The sequence below is a fragment of the Trichomonas vaginalis genome, chromosome VI (genome assembly GCF_026262505.1).
Source record: "Trichomonas vaginalis G3 chromosome VI, whole genome shotgun sequence".
Taxonomy (NCBI): Eukaryota; Parabasalia; order Trichomonadida; family Trichomonadidae; genus Trichomonas; species Trichomonas vaginalis.
Window position 1 is genome coordinate 12,728,801 of NC_067208.1, and position 14,722 is coordinate 12,743,522.

General features: G+C 32.2%; 8 protein-coding genes across 8 annotated transcripts, besides 1 other annotated feature; 7 read left to right on the forward strand and 1 right to left on the reverse strand.

The window, feature by feature from the left end:
- Positions 1-116: 116 nt before the first annotated feature.
- TVAGG3_0854510 (uncharacterized protein) lies at positions 117-332 on the reverse strand (the record flags this gene model as incomplete). Its single annotated transcript, XM_001290217.1, has 1 exon — positions 117-332. One exon carries the CDS (start codon positions 330-332, stop codon positions 117-119), a length of 216 nt encoding a protein of 71 aa, XP_001290218.1.
- Positions 333-401: 69 nt separating this feature from the next.
- Positions 402-1,532, forward strand: TVAGG3_0854520 (uncharacterized protein; the record flags this gene model as incomplete). Its single annotated transcript, XM_051249408.1, has 1 exon — positions 402-1,532. A coding segment is annotated over one exon (1,131 nt), but the record flags the coding sequence as incomplete, so codon positions are not given.
- Positions 1,533-2,192: 660 nt separating this feature from the next.
- Positions 2,193-14,722: part of a mobile genetic element that runs on past the window's edge.
- On the forward strand, positions 3,301-3,834 carry TVAGG3_0854540 (uncharacterized protein; the record flags this gene model as incomplete). Its single annotated transcript, XM_051249409.1, has 1 exon — positions 3,301-3,834. The coding sequence occupies one exon, from the start codon at positions 3,301-3,303 to the stop codon at positions 3,832-3,834; it is 534 nt and encodes a 177-aa protein (XP_051084884.1).
- Positions 3,868-4,539, forward strand: TVAGG3_0854550 (uncharacterized protein; the record flags this gene model as incomplete). The annotated part of the gene is made up of 1 exon (XM_051249410.1): positions 3,868-4,539. The coding sequence occupies one exon, from the start codon at positions 3,868-3,870 to the stop codon at positions 4,537-4,539; it is 672 nt and encodes a 223-aa protein (XP_051084885.1).
- TVAGG3_0854560 (keratin-associated protein family) lies at positions 6,424-6,813 on the forward strand (the record flags this gene model as incomplete). Its single annotated transcript, XM_051249411.1, has 1 exon — positions 6,424-6,813. The coding sequence occupies one exon, from the start codon at positions 6,424-6,426 to the stop codon at positions 6,811-6,813; it is 390 nt and encodes a 129-aa protein (XP_051084886.1).
- Positions 7,317-7,976, forward strand: TVAGG3_0854570 (uncharacterized protein; the record flags this gene model as incomplete). Its single annotated transcript, XM_051249412.1, has 1 exon — positions 7,317-7,976. The coding sequence occupies one exon, from the start codon at positions 7,317-7,319 to the stop codon at positions 7,974-7,976; it is 660 nt and encodes a 219-aa protein (XP_051084887.1).
- TVAGG3_0854580 (Prim-pol domain family) lies at positions 8,223-9,532 on the forward strand (the record flags this gene model as incomplete). The annotated part of the gene is made up of 1 exon (XM_051249413.1): positions 8,223-9,532. A coding segment is annotated over one exon (1,310 nt), but the record flags the coding sequence as incomplete, so codon positions are not given.
- Positions 9,615-10,541, forward strand: TVAGG3_0854590 (uncharacterized protein; the record flags this gene model as incomplete). Its single annotated transcript, XM_051249414.1, has 1 exon — positions 9,615-10,541. One exon carries the CDS (start codon positions 9,615-9,617, stop codon positions 10,539-10,541), a length of 927 nt encoding a protein of 308 aa, XP_051084889.1.

Below are 14,722 nucleotides of genomic sequence, written 5' to 3' on the forward strand. Positions count from 1 at the left end.
CTAAAGCAGGTAATCCGGCGATGGGAGCACAAGCAGGTAACGCAATTGGTGGAATAGCTGAAGGAATACTTAATAAAATAGGAGGTAGATAGTGGAAAAATAAATAAATATTATTTTTATCTTAGTATCGGTTGTAGTCTTTGATAAACTTTTTCTCCTTTATTTAAAACTTCTCTTATTGGGGCAGCTTTTGGTGTTATTGATTCAGCAACGTCACTAATTGCTTCTTTATTCTTAAATATCCAATTTGCCCCCTTCTTCAATGTTTCCCAAACTTTACTCGCTCCTCTTTTTACTCTATCCCACAGTTTCTTAAATATACCTGCAGCCATAGTTGATTATTTCATTAAAATTAAAAATTCATTTTCATCTTTTAATTTTGATTTTTTATTTATTAATAAATGACGACTAACTATTTGGTGCCAAACACTAAACCGATTAATGGAAATGTATTTCATTCATTTGAAAAGATAAATGAAATATTCGCAAAGAATGACGGTAGAAGATATTATAGAGAACTTGAAAGTTCATGCTATGACTCTGATACTCCATATTTTGATGATAAACAAACTCATTTAAGAATTACAAATCCAGCTCATGATGTGAACCAATTAGGTGACACATATATTAAACGCAAAGTTAAAGCAACTCTAGTTTCAAATAAAGCTTTCACATGTGATGCCGCTTTTAAATGCATGCGTTTATTCGTTGGTTACAAATCATCAAATCAAAGCTTTAAACAATTAGAAGTAGAAACCGAAAGAGGTGATGCCGGTTATCTTCAGATGGATTGCGCCCGTGAATCTTTCGCATTTGCAACATATAAACCAAAATCAGAAAGGAAAGTTAAAAAGTTTGTTCATTCGTTATATAATAATGTTCAAAAATATGATAACTCAATATGTGGTAAATATATTGACCCTTCAGAAGTTTTCAAGAACGCAAATAAAGAAGTTGATATCACTTTTGATATGATTATTCCGGTAAATGATTTGTTAGCATTTCAGGCGTTCGATGATTATCCTAAATCATTTGGTGATATCATTCTTAAATATTATGTTTTCAGGGATACTTTAGTATTTTGTCAGGTTGACCCGTTAAGAGTTGCTGATTTACAAAATTACGTTTATGAAAAGATAACTGATGAAAATTATGAAAAGATTATGAATCATGTTTATAAATATGATCGCAAATTCCAACAAATCGGACTTCCTGCCAAATTAATTACAAGCTTAGCCGCTACATCTGCTGACGCAACAGTTGATGACGTTATTATTTCATGCACAAAGATGGAAGTTTTAGAGGATAAATGTATTACACCAGGATACGGTTTAATTGAAGAATCAGTTAAAGCAATACCACGTTTATTCAGTAAGGAAGATCCATTCATGATTCCAGCTCAACATATTGACGTTCGTTCACTAAATGGAGGTTGCATCACTCCTGAAGGTATCAGCTCAGATTTCTCATACGCTCTTCATAATGTTACAGATGTTGTGTTAACATTTCCGAAGAATGCAATGCAAAGAACAGTTTTAGAAAATCCAATGCTTCGAGGTCTTCAGGTCACTATAGATTCCAGAAACTTCCCCGATCAAGCGATGACCACAGTGGGTGACATATTCTTTACACGTATGCTTCAAGCTTCTGATTTAGATGGAGTGAATGAATGCACAGAAGAATACGAGGACTCATTAACTAGACCACTGAATGCAGATGATGGCACGCCATTAACTAGAACATGGAAAGACCAAACTTCATTCTTATGCACTATTCCAGTTCAACGTGATGGAGCGGGTATATTCTTTGATGGATTAGAAACTTTCAACTCACAAGTTACAGTACAAGTGAAAGCTTATCCAATCATTCAGGGTGAAAATGACACTTACTGTTCAAAGGTGACAAATCCTCCTCAGGTTTGGTTTACTAGGACTACATATTGGACATGGACACCGGATGAAGGTTTGAAATATCATCCAACAGGTACACCACCACAGTATAGAAGTTCATATGATGAAATATTGATGAATAGAAATGTTTAAAATTATAAATTTATTTTTGATTAAATGGATTTAAATTCATCCACCCCTTATGAAGAATTAGCAGGAGTATATAATACATACGTAGATGATATGATTAATGAAGCATTGAGTGATAATAGAAATGCTCTATCTAAGGAAAAATTAATGAAAATTCCATATTCTGAATGTTACTTAAATTCAATCACTGCAGCAATTGGTAAACAAAATAAAGGTAAAACATTAACGATATTAAAACAAATTATCATTATTGCTAACACTTCTCCCTATTCACATGTGTTAATTTATATCAACCGTTCAGGTTCACCTTCAGATGATACATTTGAATCTTTAAAGCATTTAATCAAAATTCCAATTATTTATTTATCACAAGAAGAAGCAGAAGATTATTTAAAAAACTTTTTAATGTATAAAGAATTATATAATACAATCAAGAAGCAAGGATTAGAGGATAAAATTATTGATAAACAACGGGATGAATTATTTGAAACACTTTCTATTTCAAATTTTGATAGAGAATTTTTGCATTCACTCATTTTTCTAGATGATGCAGTGAATTCAAAACTAATAACAAATGAGAAATCATATTTTAATCAGTTATTAACTCAATGTCGACACATTCAGTGTTCATTCTTTATGGCTGTTCAATATTTCAAAGCATTAAGCACAAACATTAAATCAAATCTATCAACCCTTTTCATTTTCAGTGGGTTTAGTCGTCAACAGTTGAACGTTATGCTTTATCAAGTGAATTTACCAATGAGCATTAATGAACTTTACACACAATATCAGCAATTAGGTGAACATGGAAAAATAATAGTTGATTTAAATAAAGGAGGTGTTAAATTTGATTAACTTTTTATAATTAATTTTTATTTTTTATTTATAATTAAACATGACTGAAATAGCAAATCTTCTACAGGTTCCATTAAAACAAGGAACAAACAAAAAGGGTGCATATAATAGAACTATGAAAGTTCCTGATGGAATGAAAGAATTAGTTCATATTGTTGCTGGTCTTCAAAAAGATGTTAAACAAATGAGAAACGTTTTAACATTACCAGAAGCTCAAGCATATGCCAAACGTCATGGTCCAAATTGGGAAGCACACGAAGCAGACATTACGGGTCCAAATGGAAAACCTGATGGTATAAATGAAGTTTTCGTTACTGATGGTCAAGGTAATATTAAAGTCATAAATGGTTATAAATTAACTATATCTGATTATCCTAAACGTAAAGCATATAATGAACGTTATCCTATGCAATTTGATGAAAATGGAAAAGCTGTTAAACAATACATTGGAGAAGGTGAAAATGGTCCAATTAATTCATACCGTCATAATCCATATTCTTATTTCAATGAAGAATTAAATGCTATTGAAGAGGGACCGGATGGATTACCACAATATTCTAACCAGTTTGATGGTCAATATGCAAATATTAGACCTGAAATTTCAGCTAAGAAATTCTTTAAAGTTGCTTTATTCGATCCAGTTTTCGCAAATGTTAAAGATGAACTTAAACAGCAATTCCAACCAATTATAGTAGCAAGAATTGCATCAGGGGCTTTATCTCAAGCATTCAAAGATTTAATGAAGAAACCATTATATCAGCAACGAGGTTTAACTTATGATTTAGTTAAGGAATCAGATAAAAGAAAATTTGAGAAATCAGATGATTATAAGAATGCAATTAATGAATATATTAGGTCTATTAATTACAATGAACCAGCTAAAAATCAACTTCAAGAACAAATACAGGGAATAATAGATTCAAAACTTCCAGCAAAATAAAAGTTCAAATATATTTTTTTTATTCGAATATAAATGAGAAGACGTTTCACTAGTCAAAAGAACACTAACGCAAAAGCAGAGATTACGGTTGGTTATAACGTAAATGATGATAAATCACGAATTATTCAAAATGTTAAAGTTAATGTTAGCCCTGAATTAACAAGGTCAGCAACTCAACCAAATTTATTAACTCGTGACTTACCGAAGAATGAGGAGAATGAAGAAAACCATGAGAATGGAGACCCAATCATTTTATCTGAACCCGGTAAAGAACCTGTTGAAATTCCCACTTATCCAACATACCCCCCACCTCTTTCATCAAACATCGAGAACCCATATAAAATAGACATTAATTCTGAATTAATGAAAATTTACCGTGATATAATAATTAATAATTATGATTCAATAATAAATTTAATTGACCAATCCGGTTTAATTATTTTACCTTATGAATCATTAATTCACATTATCGCCATTCTTTGTGATGTTCAAGATTCAGACGTTAAGATTCAATTTTTCATAGATGATGAGGTTTCATGCTGCGGAATAGTTGCAAAAATAAATCCTATAAAGGATATTAGCACAATTAAGATATCAAAGAACGGAACAACAACTGAACTTCATTTAACATATAATGATATTTATAATAAAATAGTTGATGAATATAAAATATCACTTGAAAAATTCTTTGTTAAGGCTATTTAATATTCAAGCATTAACATTATCGAATAATAATCCTTTGAATCATAATCAATAATAATTGACCTTTCACCAGTTTCTATCGTTTGTTTTATTTCTTTTTGTTCCCCACTATCCGGATCGGTCATTGTAATTGTTTTTGTTATAGTATCAGCTTTATCTTTAACTTCAATCTTTTTTCCATCGGGATATTTAAACCAAAATTCCAAAAATTCGATATTGTCAATCTGTTCATATTTTAATCTATCAATTACATTTTTAATACCATCTGAAAATCTTATGAAATGGTCATTATATGGGTTTGATTGAACTAAATTTGAATGGAGTGAAATATAACCTGTTGATGAATATGACACTGACTCATATTTTCTGAAAACACTAAAATTTATAACATGAATGAATTTCTTATTCGTTGAATTTATGAATTCTTGAGGTAATCTTATTCTAGTTTTATTTATCACTGGAAAATAACGCTTTACCATATTTTTAATCGTAATAAAAATGTCAATTATCAATATTATTTCGAATAATAACTGTGAATTAAATTTAACAGTTAGCGGAATTTATAATGTTACTCTCGTTTCTGTGAGTGGTAAATTTAATCCCATTCTTTTAGACCCTTCAGATTATATATCATTTATTAAAGATGACCATGAAAAAACGTATGATATGTATATAAATAATGTGATAGCGAAATGGATATTAACATGATTTTAAGTTATTTAAATGAATCATTTATCGTATGGTATGAAGAAAATTTTAAATCAAAACCTGATAAACTTTTTGAACTTGATGAAATAAATAACCTTATTAAATTCCCGCTGAAAATTAAATTTTGTACTCCTCATCTTCGTTCATTGTTGGGGATATTAAATTTTGAAAAAGATGTTGGGATGTTTTGTATTCTGACACTGGTTCCAATTTCATTTTAATCAAATGTGATAAAGTTAATACCCCAATGAGATTTTCACATCAAACATTAGACCCTAACTCTTATCCATCAATACAAAACATTTTATCCATCAACTTAAACACATTTTCTTTATCATATCCGTTTCAATTATCCGGGAATTCATTTATTCTTCATTCAAAAGATTTATCAAATATTAAATTTAGAATAACTGACCTATTTGATTGTGATTTAGAATTTATGAATGAAATATTATGGCAATTTCAAATAGAGAAAATAGCTGATGAGATAACGGATTAAATATTTATTTTAAATCGTAATAAATGATTAAACAACAGCAACTTAAGGCGCAAAGCACCCAGGTCCTTCAGACCATTACATACGCCATATATGCATATAATTCAAAGACGGCAGAACAAACGCAAAGGTTGAAATATGGAGATTTGGAGATAGTATTGAAAAATGACCGTTTCGAATTCGTTTGCAAAGGTGGTGCAGTGATATCAAATATAAAAGAAATTTTATTTATGAATTCAAAAATTAAAGGAATAACGGATGATATAACATCAATTCCACCAGAAGAACAGAGATATTACGCATTAAATGCATTTCCTAAAGTTTTGAAGATTGGAAGATTTAATTTAAATGAGGAATTCATAGAAGGTTTCCTAAATGACATAATGAAGAGGGTGGATAAGGAATACGTGGATAGTGAATTAAATAAGAAGGCAAATTTGGTTTATGTTGATGAAAAAGATAATGAAATTAAAGAAAAGGTTGAATGGTATCATGAATGGACATTGGAGACTTTTAAAGTTAAAGCTGATACAGCATGGGTTTCAGGATGTTTAGACCTTAAAGCAGATAAAACTTATGTAGATGAAAATTATGCAAAGAAGTCGGAAGTAAATGATGAGATTACAAGCATGAAAAATGAAATACTTCAAACATTATATCCTGTTGGTTCTATTTATACGTCAATGAATTCAACAAATCCAGCAACAGTTCTGGGTTTTGGTACGTGGAAGCAGATTGTAGATAAATTCTTATACTGTGCTAGATATTCAAAGCAAACAGGAGGTTCGAAGAAAATTAAAGAAGCAAACCTTCCACCGCACACTCATACAGGAACTACAAACTTTTCTGGCGACCATAGCCACTCATTAAGAGACCACCCATTATACAACTCAGACTATAAAGCTGGCAATGACGTTTTATCTCCATCTTATAACAATGCAGCAAAAAAGACTTTTCGACAAACTGAACCGGGAGGAAATCATGTCCATACTTTCACAACAAATCCAACAGGCTTGGGTAAAGATTACATGCCACCATTTGTGACTGTATTCGCATGGTACCGCGTTCATTGAACGTGCTTGAGCCCAGACCTTTGGGTCAGGGCTTACCGAATGAACTAAATATATTTTATGTCTGTAATTAATTAGGTAATGAAGTAATGGATGAACTGCAGAAATATATTTTATCGTTAATGTTTACGTTAATGGTTTTTAGGTTATTCAATAATTAATTATTTTTGAAGAACTGAAGGTGTCACCACGTCACCATGTGTCACCAGGTTAATTAACTTCTCTTAAAATTACTGACAACATGACATTTTGACAACAGTCCTGGAAATATATTTTATCGTTAATGTTTACGTTAATGGTTTTTAGGTTATTCAATAATTAATTACTTTTGAAGAACTGAAGGTGTCACCACGTCACCATGTGTCACCAGGTTAATTAACTTCTCTTAAAATTACTGACAACATGACATTTTGACAACAGTCCTGGAAATATGATGTAGTCCAAAAATAAAGTTAGTTTTAAAATTATTTATTCTTATTTTTTTTATTTTGTATGTAAGAACAGAAATGTCAGTCGAAGCAAAAACATTCACGAACAAATCTAATGGCGAAACATTCACAAAAGGCACTTATAATGGTATTGAAGTCTTACGTAGAGACAAGGATGGTTACATTAATGCAACAAATATGTGTCAGCCGTTTAGGAAAGACTTTAGAAAGTTGTTGGAAAATAAGTCCTGGGAAGAGTATTATAAGGCATTTTGTGAAGAATATAGCAACCGTCGGAATTCCGGCGGTTGGTTTTTATACAAAATTCATGCGGGAATTCCTGATGAAATCAAACAGGTTAGAGGAACGTATGTAGACCCAAGACTTATAAACTATATAGCAATGTGGGCTTCTCCAAAATATTGCATAGCAGTTGGAAAAATTATGGACTCCATAGACAAGAAAGTTCATGAGAAATTAGATGAAGAAGAACTCGAAGATACAGTAGAGAATGCTAAACATTTGTTTGAAGAAGTTGGAAAAATGTGTGAAAAACAATTAGAACATGAACGTGAGATATGTTATGGTTGTAGAGATTCTCCATACGAACTAGACCAATGGGAACAAGAAGATTTAAAGAGAGAATTTAGAGAATATGAACTCGCTAAGATAGCATTAGAAACTGCAGAAAAGAAGTTAAAAGTTTGGGGTCGTTTTGTACAAAAATATTGTGAGTAAATGAACCATTTATTTTTATCATAAACGACCAAAAATATATTTTATCGTTAATGGTTTCAGGTTATTCAATTATGATTTATTTTTGAATAACTGAAGGTGTCACCACGTCACCATGTGTCACCAGGTTAATTAACTTCTCTTAAAATTACTGACAACATGACATTTTGACAACAGTCCAGGAAATATGATGCAGTCCAAAAATAAAGTTAGTTTTAAAATTATTTTTATTTTTTTATTCCTATATAAATGACAGCAACAAACAACAACAACAACAGCAACTATATCGTTTCTGATGAAAAAGTTATTGATTCATTAGCTGAGGAATTAGTTGTGGCAGAAACTAAAACCCTCAACGAAAGAATTGGTGAAAACAAGATTGATTTACATAACTACCTCAAACACGATGGAGGAAGAGGAAGGAAAACTGGTATGGCTTTATTAGTAAATAAAATTTCAAATTTAACGATTATAGATGTTGATATCAATAAATCATACAATGATGAACTTAAAGAAACAGTTAGAAAAGATATTTTATCAAAACTTTCGGATAAAGATGTTATCGTTAAAACTGCTTCAGGAGGTCTTCACATTTATTGCAACACCAATTTCTTCTATTCAGTTTCGAACAGAATGATTAAATGTTATTCCTGCAATGATTATGATATTGACATAATGACTTCTATGGATGATTCAAAGCGTTCTTTAGTAGTTATGGCTGATTCAAGAGTTCGCAAGAATGCAACAGAACCAATCAATACATACTCATTCATTTGTGGAAGTTACGATTCAACATTAACTAGAACAGTAAACGATATATTAAATGATTTGAATATTAAGGTAAGAGTTGAACAGAAGAACGAAGAAATAAAGAGTATAATGAATGAAAACAAAGATGTAAACATTGACGATAAACTTGCCCAGAGCATAGTTGATGGCATCAGTGATTTTGAAGTACATAATGACGGTGGAAACATGAATTTAGAAAAAGAAGTTACATTATTCACACTGTTTCAAGCAATTAATTCGTTACCTAATCATTTAATTAATGAAGCATACGATAACGTTTATAACTTCTGCAATTTAACTGAAAATGCAAAAAGTAATTTTGAAAAAGCACGTAGTAGATATGCACATTTAATGACTTCTCCATTTGTTTTGGTGAAGATTCTAAAACTATACCAAAAAGAATATTATGATGAATACGTTTTACCTTTATTACGTAAGCCAAAAATAACATTTGATATAAAACTTGATGACTCGTTTTTGATAACAGATATTAGACGCAAGGCTGAAAATCATCAGTATAAAAACAGTTCTGAAGTAATTGAGGATTTATCACGTGTAATCCGTTTTGTAGATTGTGGAAATAAATATTTCATTCAGAAAGATTATAATATCCACGACAAAATGAATCAAATATCATTCGTTCTTCAATCAAACATGAAAGAGTCACTTAAAATGATTAAATTATTTAAAGAAGAAGGTAAAACAATAACAGCATGGGAAGTACTATTAAATCAATTGTCTTCATTAACCGTTAAGGGTGTTTGCTTTAAATCTGATTCTCCAGATGTTTTCTCAACGTTTCAGGGTTATAAATACAACGTTCTCGAAAAACCAGATTACTCAAAAATTGAGATGTTTATGAATTTCATTAAAGATGCCATTTGTGATAATAACGATGAAGTGTATAAATACCTTCTCGGCTGGATTGCATCAATGATTCAACATCCTGGAATCAAGAATGAAACAGCAATTATTTTGAAAGGACTTCAGGGAACAGGTAAAAACAGATTTACAGACATTATTTCTGAACTTCTCGCTGGTTATTCATGTAAAAACATTACTGAAATAAGTGAGCTAACGGGTAATTTCAATTCAGTAGTTGAGAATAAAATGTTTCTTGTACTTAATGAACTCAAGAATGTGGGTGAAGATAGACTCGCAAACTTCAACGCTTTGAAATCAATTATTACGGATAATGAGATTAGAATTAATGAAAAGAATCAACCCAGAAGAACCGCTCAGAATGTTGCCAATTTCATTTTCGTAACTAATAATGTTTACCCTGTCAAAATTGAAGTTGGAGACAGAAGATACGTAGTTTTAAGAGTTAATGGTAAATTCAAGGGTCAATTTGATTACTTCAAGAATTTAATGAATTCATGCACAAAGGAATTTTATGATAATTTACTGACGTATTTTATGCAATATGACCTTTCATCATTTAATGTACGAATCATACCGATGACTGAAGCCAAACAAGATTTAATAGAATTATCAACAAATCCTTTAGATGTATGGATAATTACACATTATGATGAATTGTGTGCAGGTATGACGTGTGAAAATGCTCTATTCTGCAAACCATCAGACATGAAAGACAAAAACTTTCAAATGAGCATTAAGGATAAATGTGATAGGAAACAGAGAAGAATAGATGGTAAACAAACACGGTGTTATGTTTTGAAAGAAGAAATGAAAGGATTATATAAACAGGTTGAACCAAACGATAATGATGATTTATTTACTGACGATGAAATACCGGTAAATGAAGCTTTATAAAGTATGAATGGAATTTATTTTTGCATTAATCCTGCTGTGTTGTCAAAATGTCATGTTGTCTCATTTTTTCAGAGAAGTTAATTAACCTGGTGACATGGTGACATGGTGACACCTTCAGTTATTCAAAAATAATTCATAAGTGCCTTCCTCATTAATCCTGCTGTGTTGTCAAAATGTCATGTTGTCTCATTTTTTCAGAGAAGTTAATTAACCTGGTGACATGGTGACATGGTGACACCTTCAGTTATTCAAAAATAATTCATAAGTGCCTTCCTCATTAATCCTGCTGTGTTGTCAAAATGTCATGTTGTCTCATTTTTTCAGAGAAGTTAATTAACCTGGTGACATGGTGACATGGTGACACCTTCAGTTATTCAAAAATAATTCATAAGTGCCTTCCTCATTAATCCTGCTGTGTTGTCAAAATGTCATGTTGTCTCATTTTTTCAGAGAAGTTAATTAACCTGGTGACATGGTGACATGGTGACACCTTCAGTTATTCAAAAATAATTCATAAGTGCCTTCCTCATTAATCCTGCTGTGTTGTCAAAATGTCATGTTGTCTCATTTTTTCAGAGAAGTTAATTAACCTGGTGACATGGTGACATGGTGACACCTTCAGTTATTCAAAAATAATTCATAAGTGCCTTCCTCATTAATCCTGCTGTGTTGTCAAAATGTCATGTTGTCTCATTTTTTCAGAGAAGTTAATTAACCTGGTGACATGGTGACATGGTGACACCTTCAGTTATTCAAAAATAATTCATAAGTGCCTTCCTCATTAATCCTGCTGTGTTGTCAAAATGTCATGTTGTCTCATTTTTTCAGAGAAGTTAATTAACCTGGTGACATGGTGACATGGTGACACCTTCAGTTATTCAAAAATAATTCATAAGTGCCTTCCTCATTAATCCTGCTGTGTTGTCAAAATGTCATGTTGTCTCATTTTTTCAGAGAAGTTAATTAACCTGGTGACATGGTGACATGGTGACACCTTCAGTTATTCAAAAATAATTCATAAGTGCCTTCCTCATTAATCCTGCTGTGTTGTCAAAATGTCATGTTGTCTCATTTTTTCAGAGAAGTTAATTAACCTGGTGACATGGTGACATGGTGACACCTTCAGTTATTCAAAAATAATTCATAAGTGCCTTCCTCATTAATCCTGCTGTGTTGTCAAAATGTCATGTTGTCTCATTTTTTCAGAGAAGTTAATTAACCTGGTGACATGGTGACATGGTGACACCTTCAGTTATTCAAAAATAATTCATAAGTGCCTTCCTCATTAATCCTGCTGTGTTGTCAAAATGTCATGTTGTCTCATTTTTTCAGAGAAGTTAATTAACCTGGTGACATGGTGACATGGTGACACCTTCAGTTATTCAAAAATAATTCATAAGTGCCTTCCTCATTAATCCTGCTGTGTTGTCAAAATGTCATGTTGTCTCATTTTTTCAGAGAAGTTAATTAACCTGGTGACATGGTGACATGGTGACACCTTCAGTTATTCAAAAATAATTCATAAGTGCCTTCCTCATTAATCCTGCTGTGTTGTCAAAATGTCATGTTGTCTCATTTTTTCAGAGAAGTTAATTAACCTGGTGACATGGTGACATGGTGACACCTTCAGTTATTCAAAAATAATTCATAAGTGCCTTCCTCATTAATCCTGCTGTGTTGTCAAAATGTCATGTTGTCTCATTTTTTCAGAGAAGTTAATTAACCTGGTGACATGGTGACATGGTGACACCTTCAGTTATTCAAAAATAATTCATAAGTGCCTTCCTCATTAATCCTGCTGTGTTGTCAAAATGTCATGTTGTCTCATTTTTTCAGAGAAGTTAATTAACCTGGTGACATGGTGACATGGTGACACCTTCAGTTATTCAAAAATAATTCATAAGTGCCTTCCTCATTAATCCTGCTGTGTTGTCAAAATGTCATGTTGTCTCATTTTTTCAGAGAAGTTAATTAACCTGGTGACATGGTGACATGGTGACACCTTCAGTTATTCAAAATAATTCATAAGTGCCTTCCTCATTAATCCTGCTGTGTTGTCAAAATGTCATGTTGTCTCATTTTTTCAGAGAAGTTAATTAACCTGGTGACATGGTGACATGGTGACACCTTCAGTTATTCAAAAATAATTCATAAGTGCCTTCCTCATTAATCCTGCTGTGTTGTCAAAATGTCATGTTGTCTCATTTTTTCAGAGAAGTTAATTAACCTGGTGACATGGTGACATGGTGACACCTTCAGTTATTCAAAAATAATTCATAAGTGCCTTCCTCATTAATCCTGCTGTGTTGTCAAAATGTCATGTTGTCTCATTTTTTCAGAGAAGTTAATTAACCTGGTGACATGGTGACATGGTGACACCTTCAGTTATTCAAAAATAATTCATAAGTGCCTTCCTCATTAATCCTGCTGTGTTGTCAAAATGTCATGTTGTCTCATTTTTTCAGAGAAGTTAATTAACCTGGTGACATGGTGACATGGTGACACCTTCAGTTATTCAAAAATAATTCATAAGTGCCTTCCTCATTAATCCTGCTGTGTTGTCAAAATGTCATGTTGTCTCATTTTTTCAGAGAAGTTAATTAACCTGGTGACATGGTGACATGGTGACACCTTCAGTTATTCAAAAATAATTCATAAGTGCCTTCCTCATTAATCCTGCTGTGTTGTCAAAATGTCATGTTGTCTCATTTTTTCAGAGAAGTTAATTAACCTGGTGACATGGTGACATGGTGACACCTTCAGTTATTCAAAAATAATTCATAAGTGCCTTCCTCATTAATCCTGCTGTGTTGTCAAAATGTCATGTTGTCTCATTTTTTCAGAGAAGTTAATTAACCTGGTGACATGGTGACATGGTGACACCTTCAGTTATTCAAAAATAATTCATAAGTGCCTTCCTCATTAATCCTGCTGTGTTGTCAAAATGTCATGTTGTCTCATTTTTTCAGAGAAGTTAATTAACCTGGTGACATGGTGACATGGTGACACCTTCAGTTATTCAAAAATAATTCATAAGTGCCTTCCTCATTAATCCTGCTGTGTTGTCAAAATGTCATGTTGTCTCATTTTTTCAGAGAAGTTAATTAACCTGGTGACATGGTGACATGGTGACACCTTCAGTTATTCAAAAATAATTCATAAGTGCCTTCCTCATTAATCCTGCTGTGTTGTCAAAATGTCATGTTGTCTCATTTTTTCAGAGAAGTTAATTAACCTGGTGACATGGTGACATGGTGACACCTTCAGTTATTCAAAAATAATTCATAAGTGCCTTCCTCATTAATCCTGCTGTGTTGTCAAAATGTCATGTTGTCTCATTTTTTCAGAGAAGTTAATTAACCTGGTGACATGGTGACATGGTGACACCTTCAGTTATTCAAAAATAATTCATAAGTGCCTTCCTCATTAATCCTGCTGTGTTGTCAAAATGTCATGTTGTCTCATTTTTTCAGAGAAGTTAATTAACCTGGTGACATGGTGACATGGTGACACCTTCAGTTATTCAAAAATAATTCATAAGTGCCTTCCTCATTAATCCTGCTGTGTTGTCAAAATGTCATGTTGTCTCATTTTTTCAGAGAAGTTAATTAACCTGGTGACATGGTGACATGGTGACACCTTCAGTTATTCAAAAATAATTCATAAGTGCCTTCCTCATTAATCCTGCTGTGTTGTCAAAATGTCATGTTGTCTCATTTTTTCAGAGAAGTTAATTAACCTGGTGACATGGTGACATGGTGACACCTTCAGTTATTCAAAAATAATTCATAAGTGCCTTCCTCATTAATCCTGCTGTGTTGTCAAAATGTCATGTTGTCTCATTTTTTCAGAGAAGTTAATTAACCTGGTGACATGGTGACATGGTGACACCTTCAGTTATTCAAAAATAATTCATAAGTGCCTTCCTCATTAATCCTGCTGTGTTGTCAAAATGTCATGTTGTCTCATTTTTTCAGAGAAGTTAATTAACCTGGTGACATGGTGACATGGTGACACCTTCAGTTATTCAAAAATAATTCATAAGTGCCTTCCTCATTAATCCTGCTGTGTTGTCAAAATGTCATGTTGTCTCATTTTTTCAGAGAAGTTAATTAACCTGGTGACATGGTGACATGGTGACACCTTCAGTTATTCAAAAATAATTCATAAGTGCCTTCCTC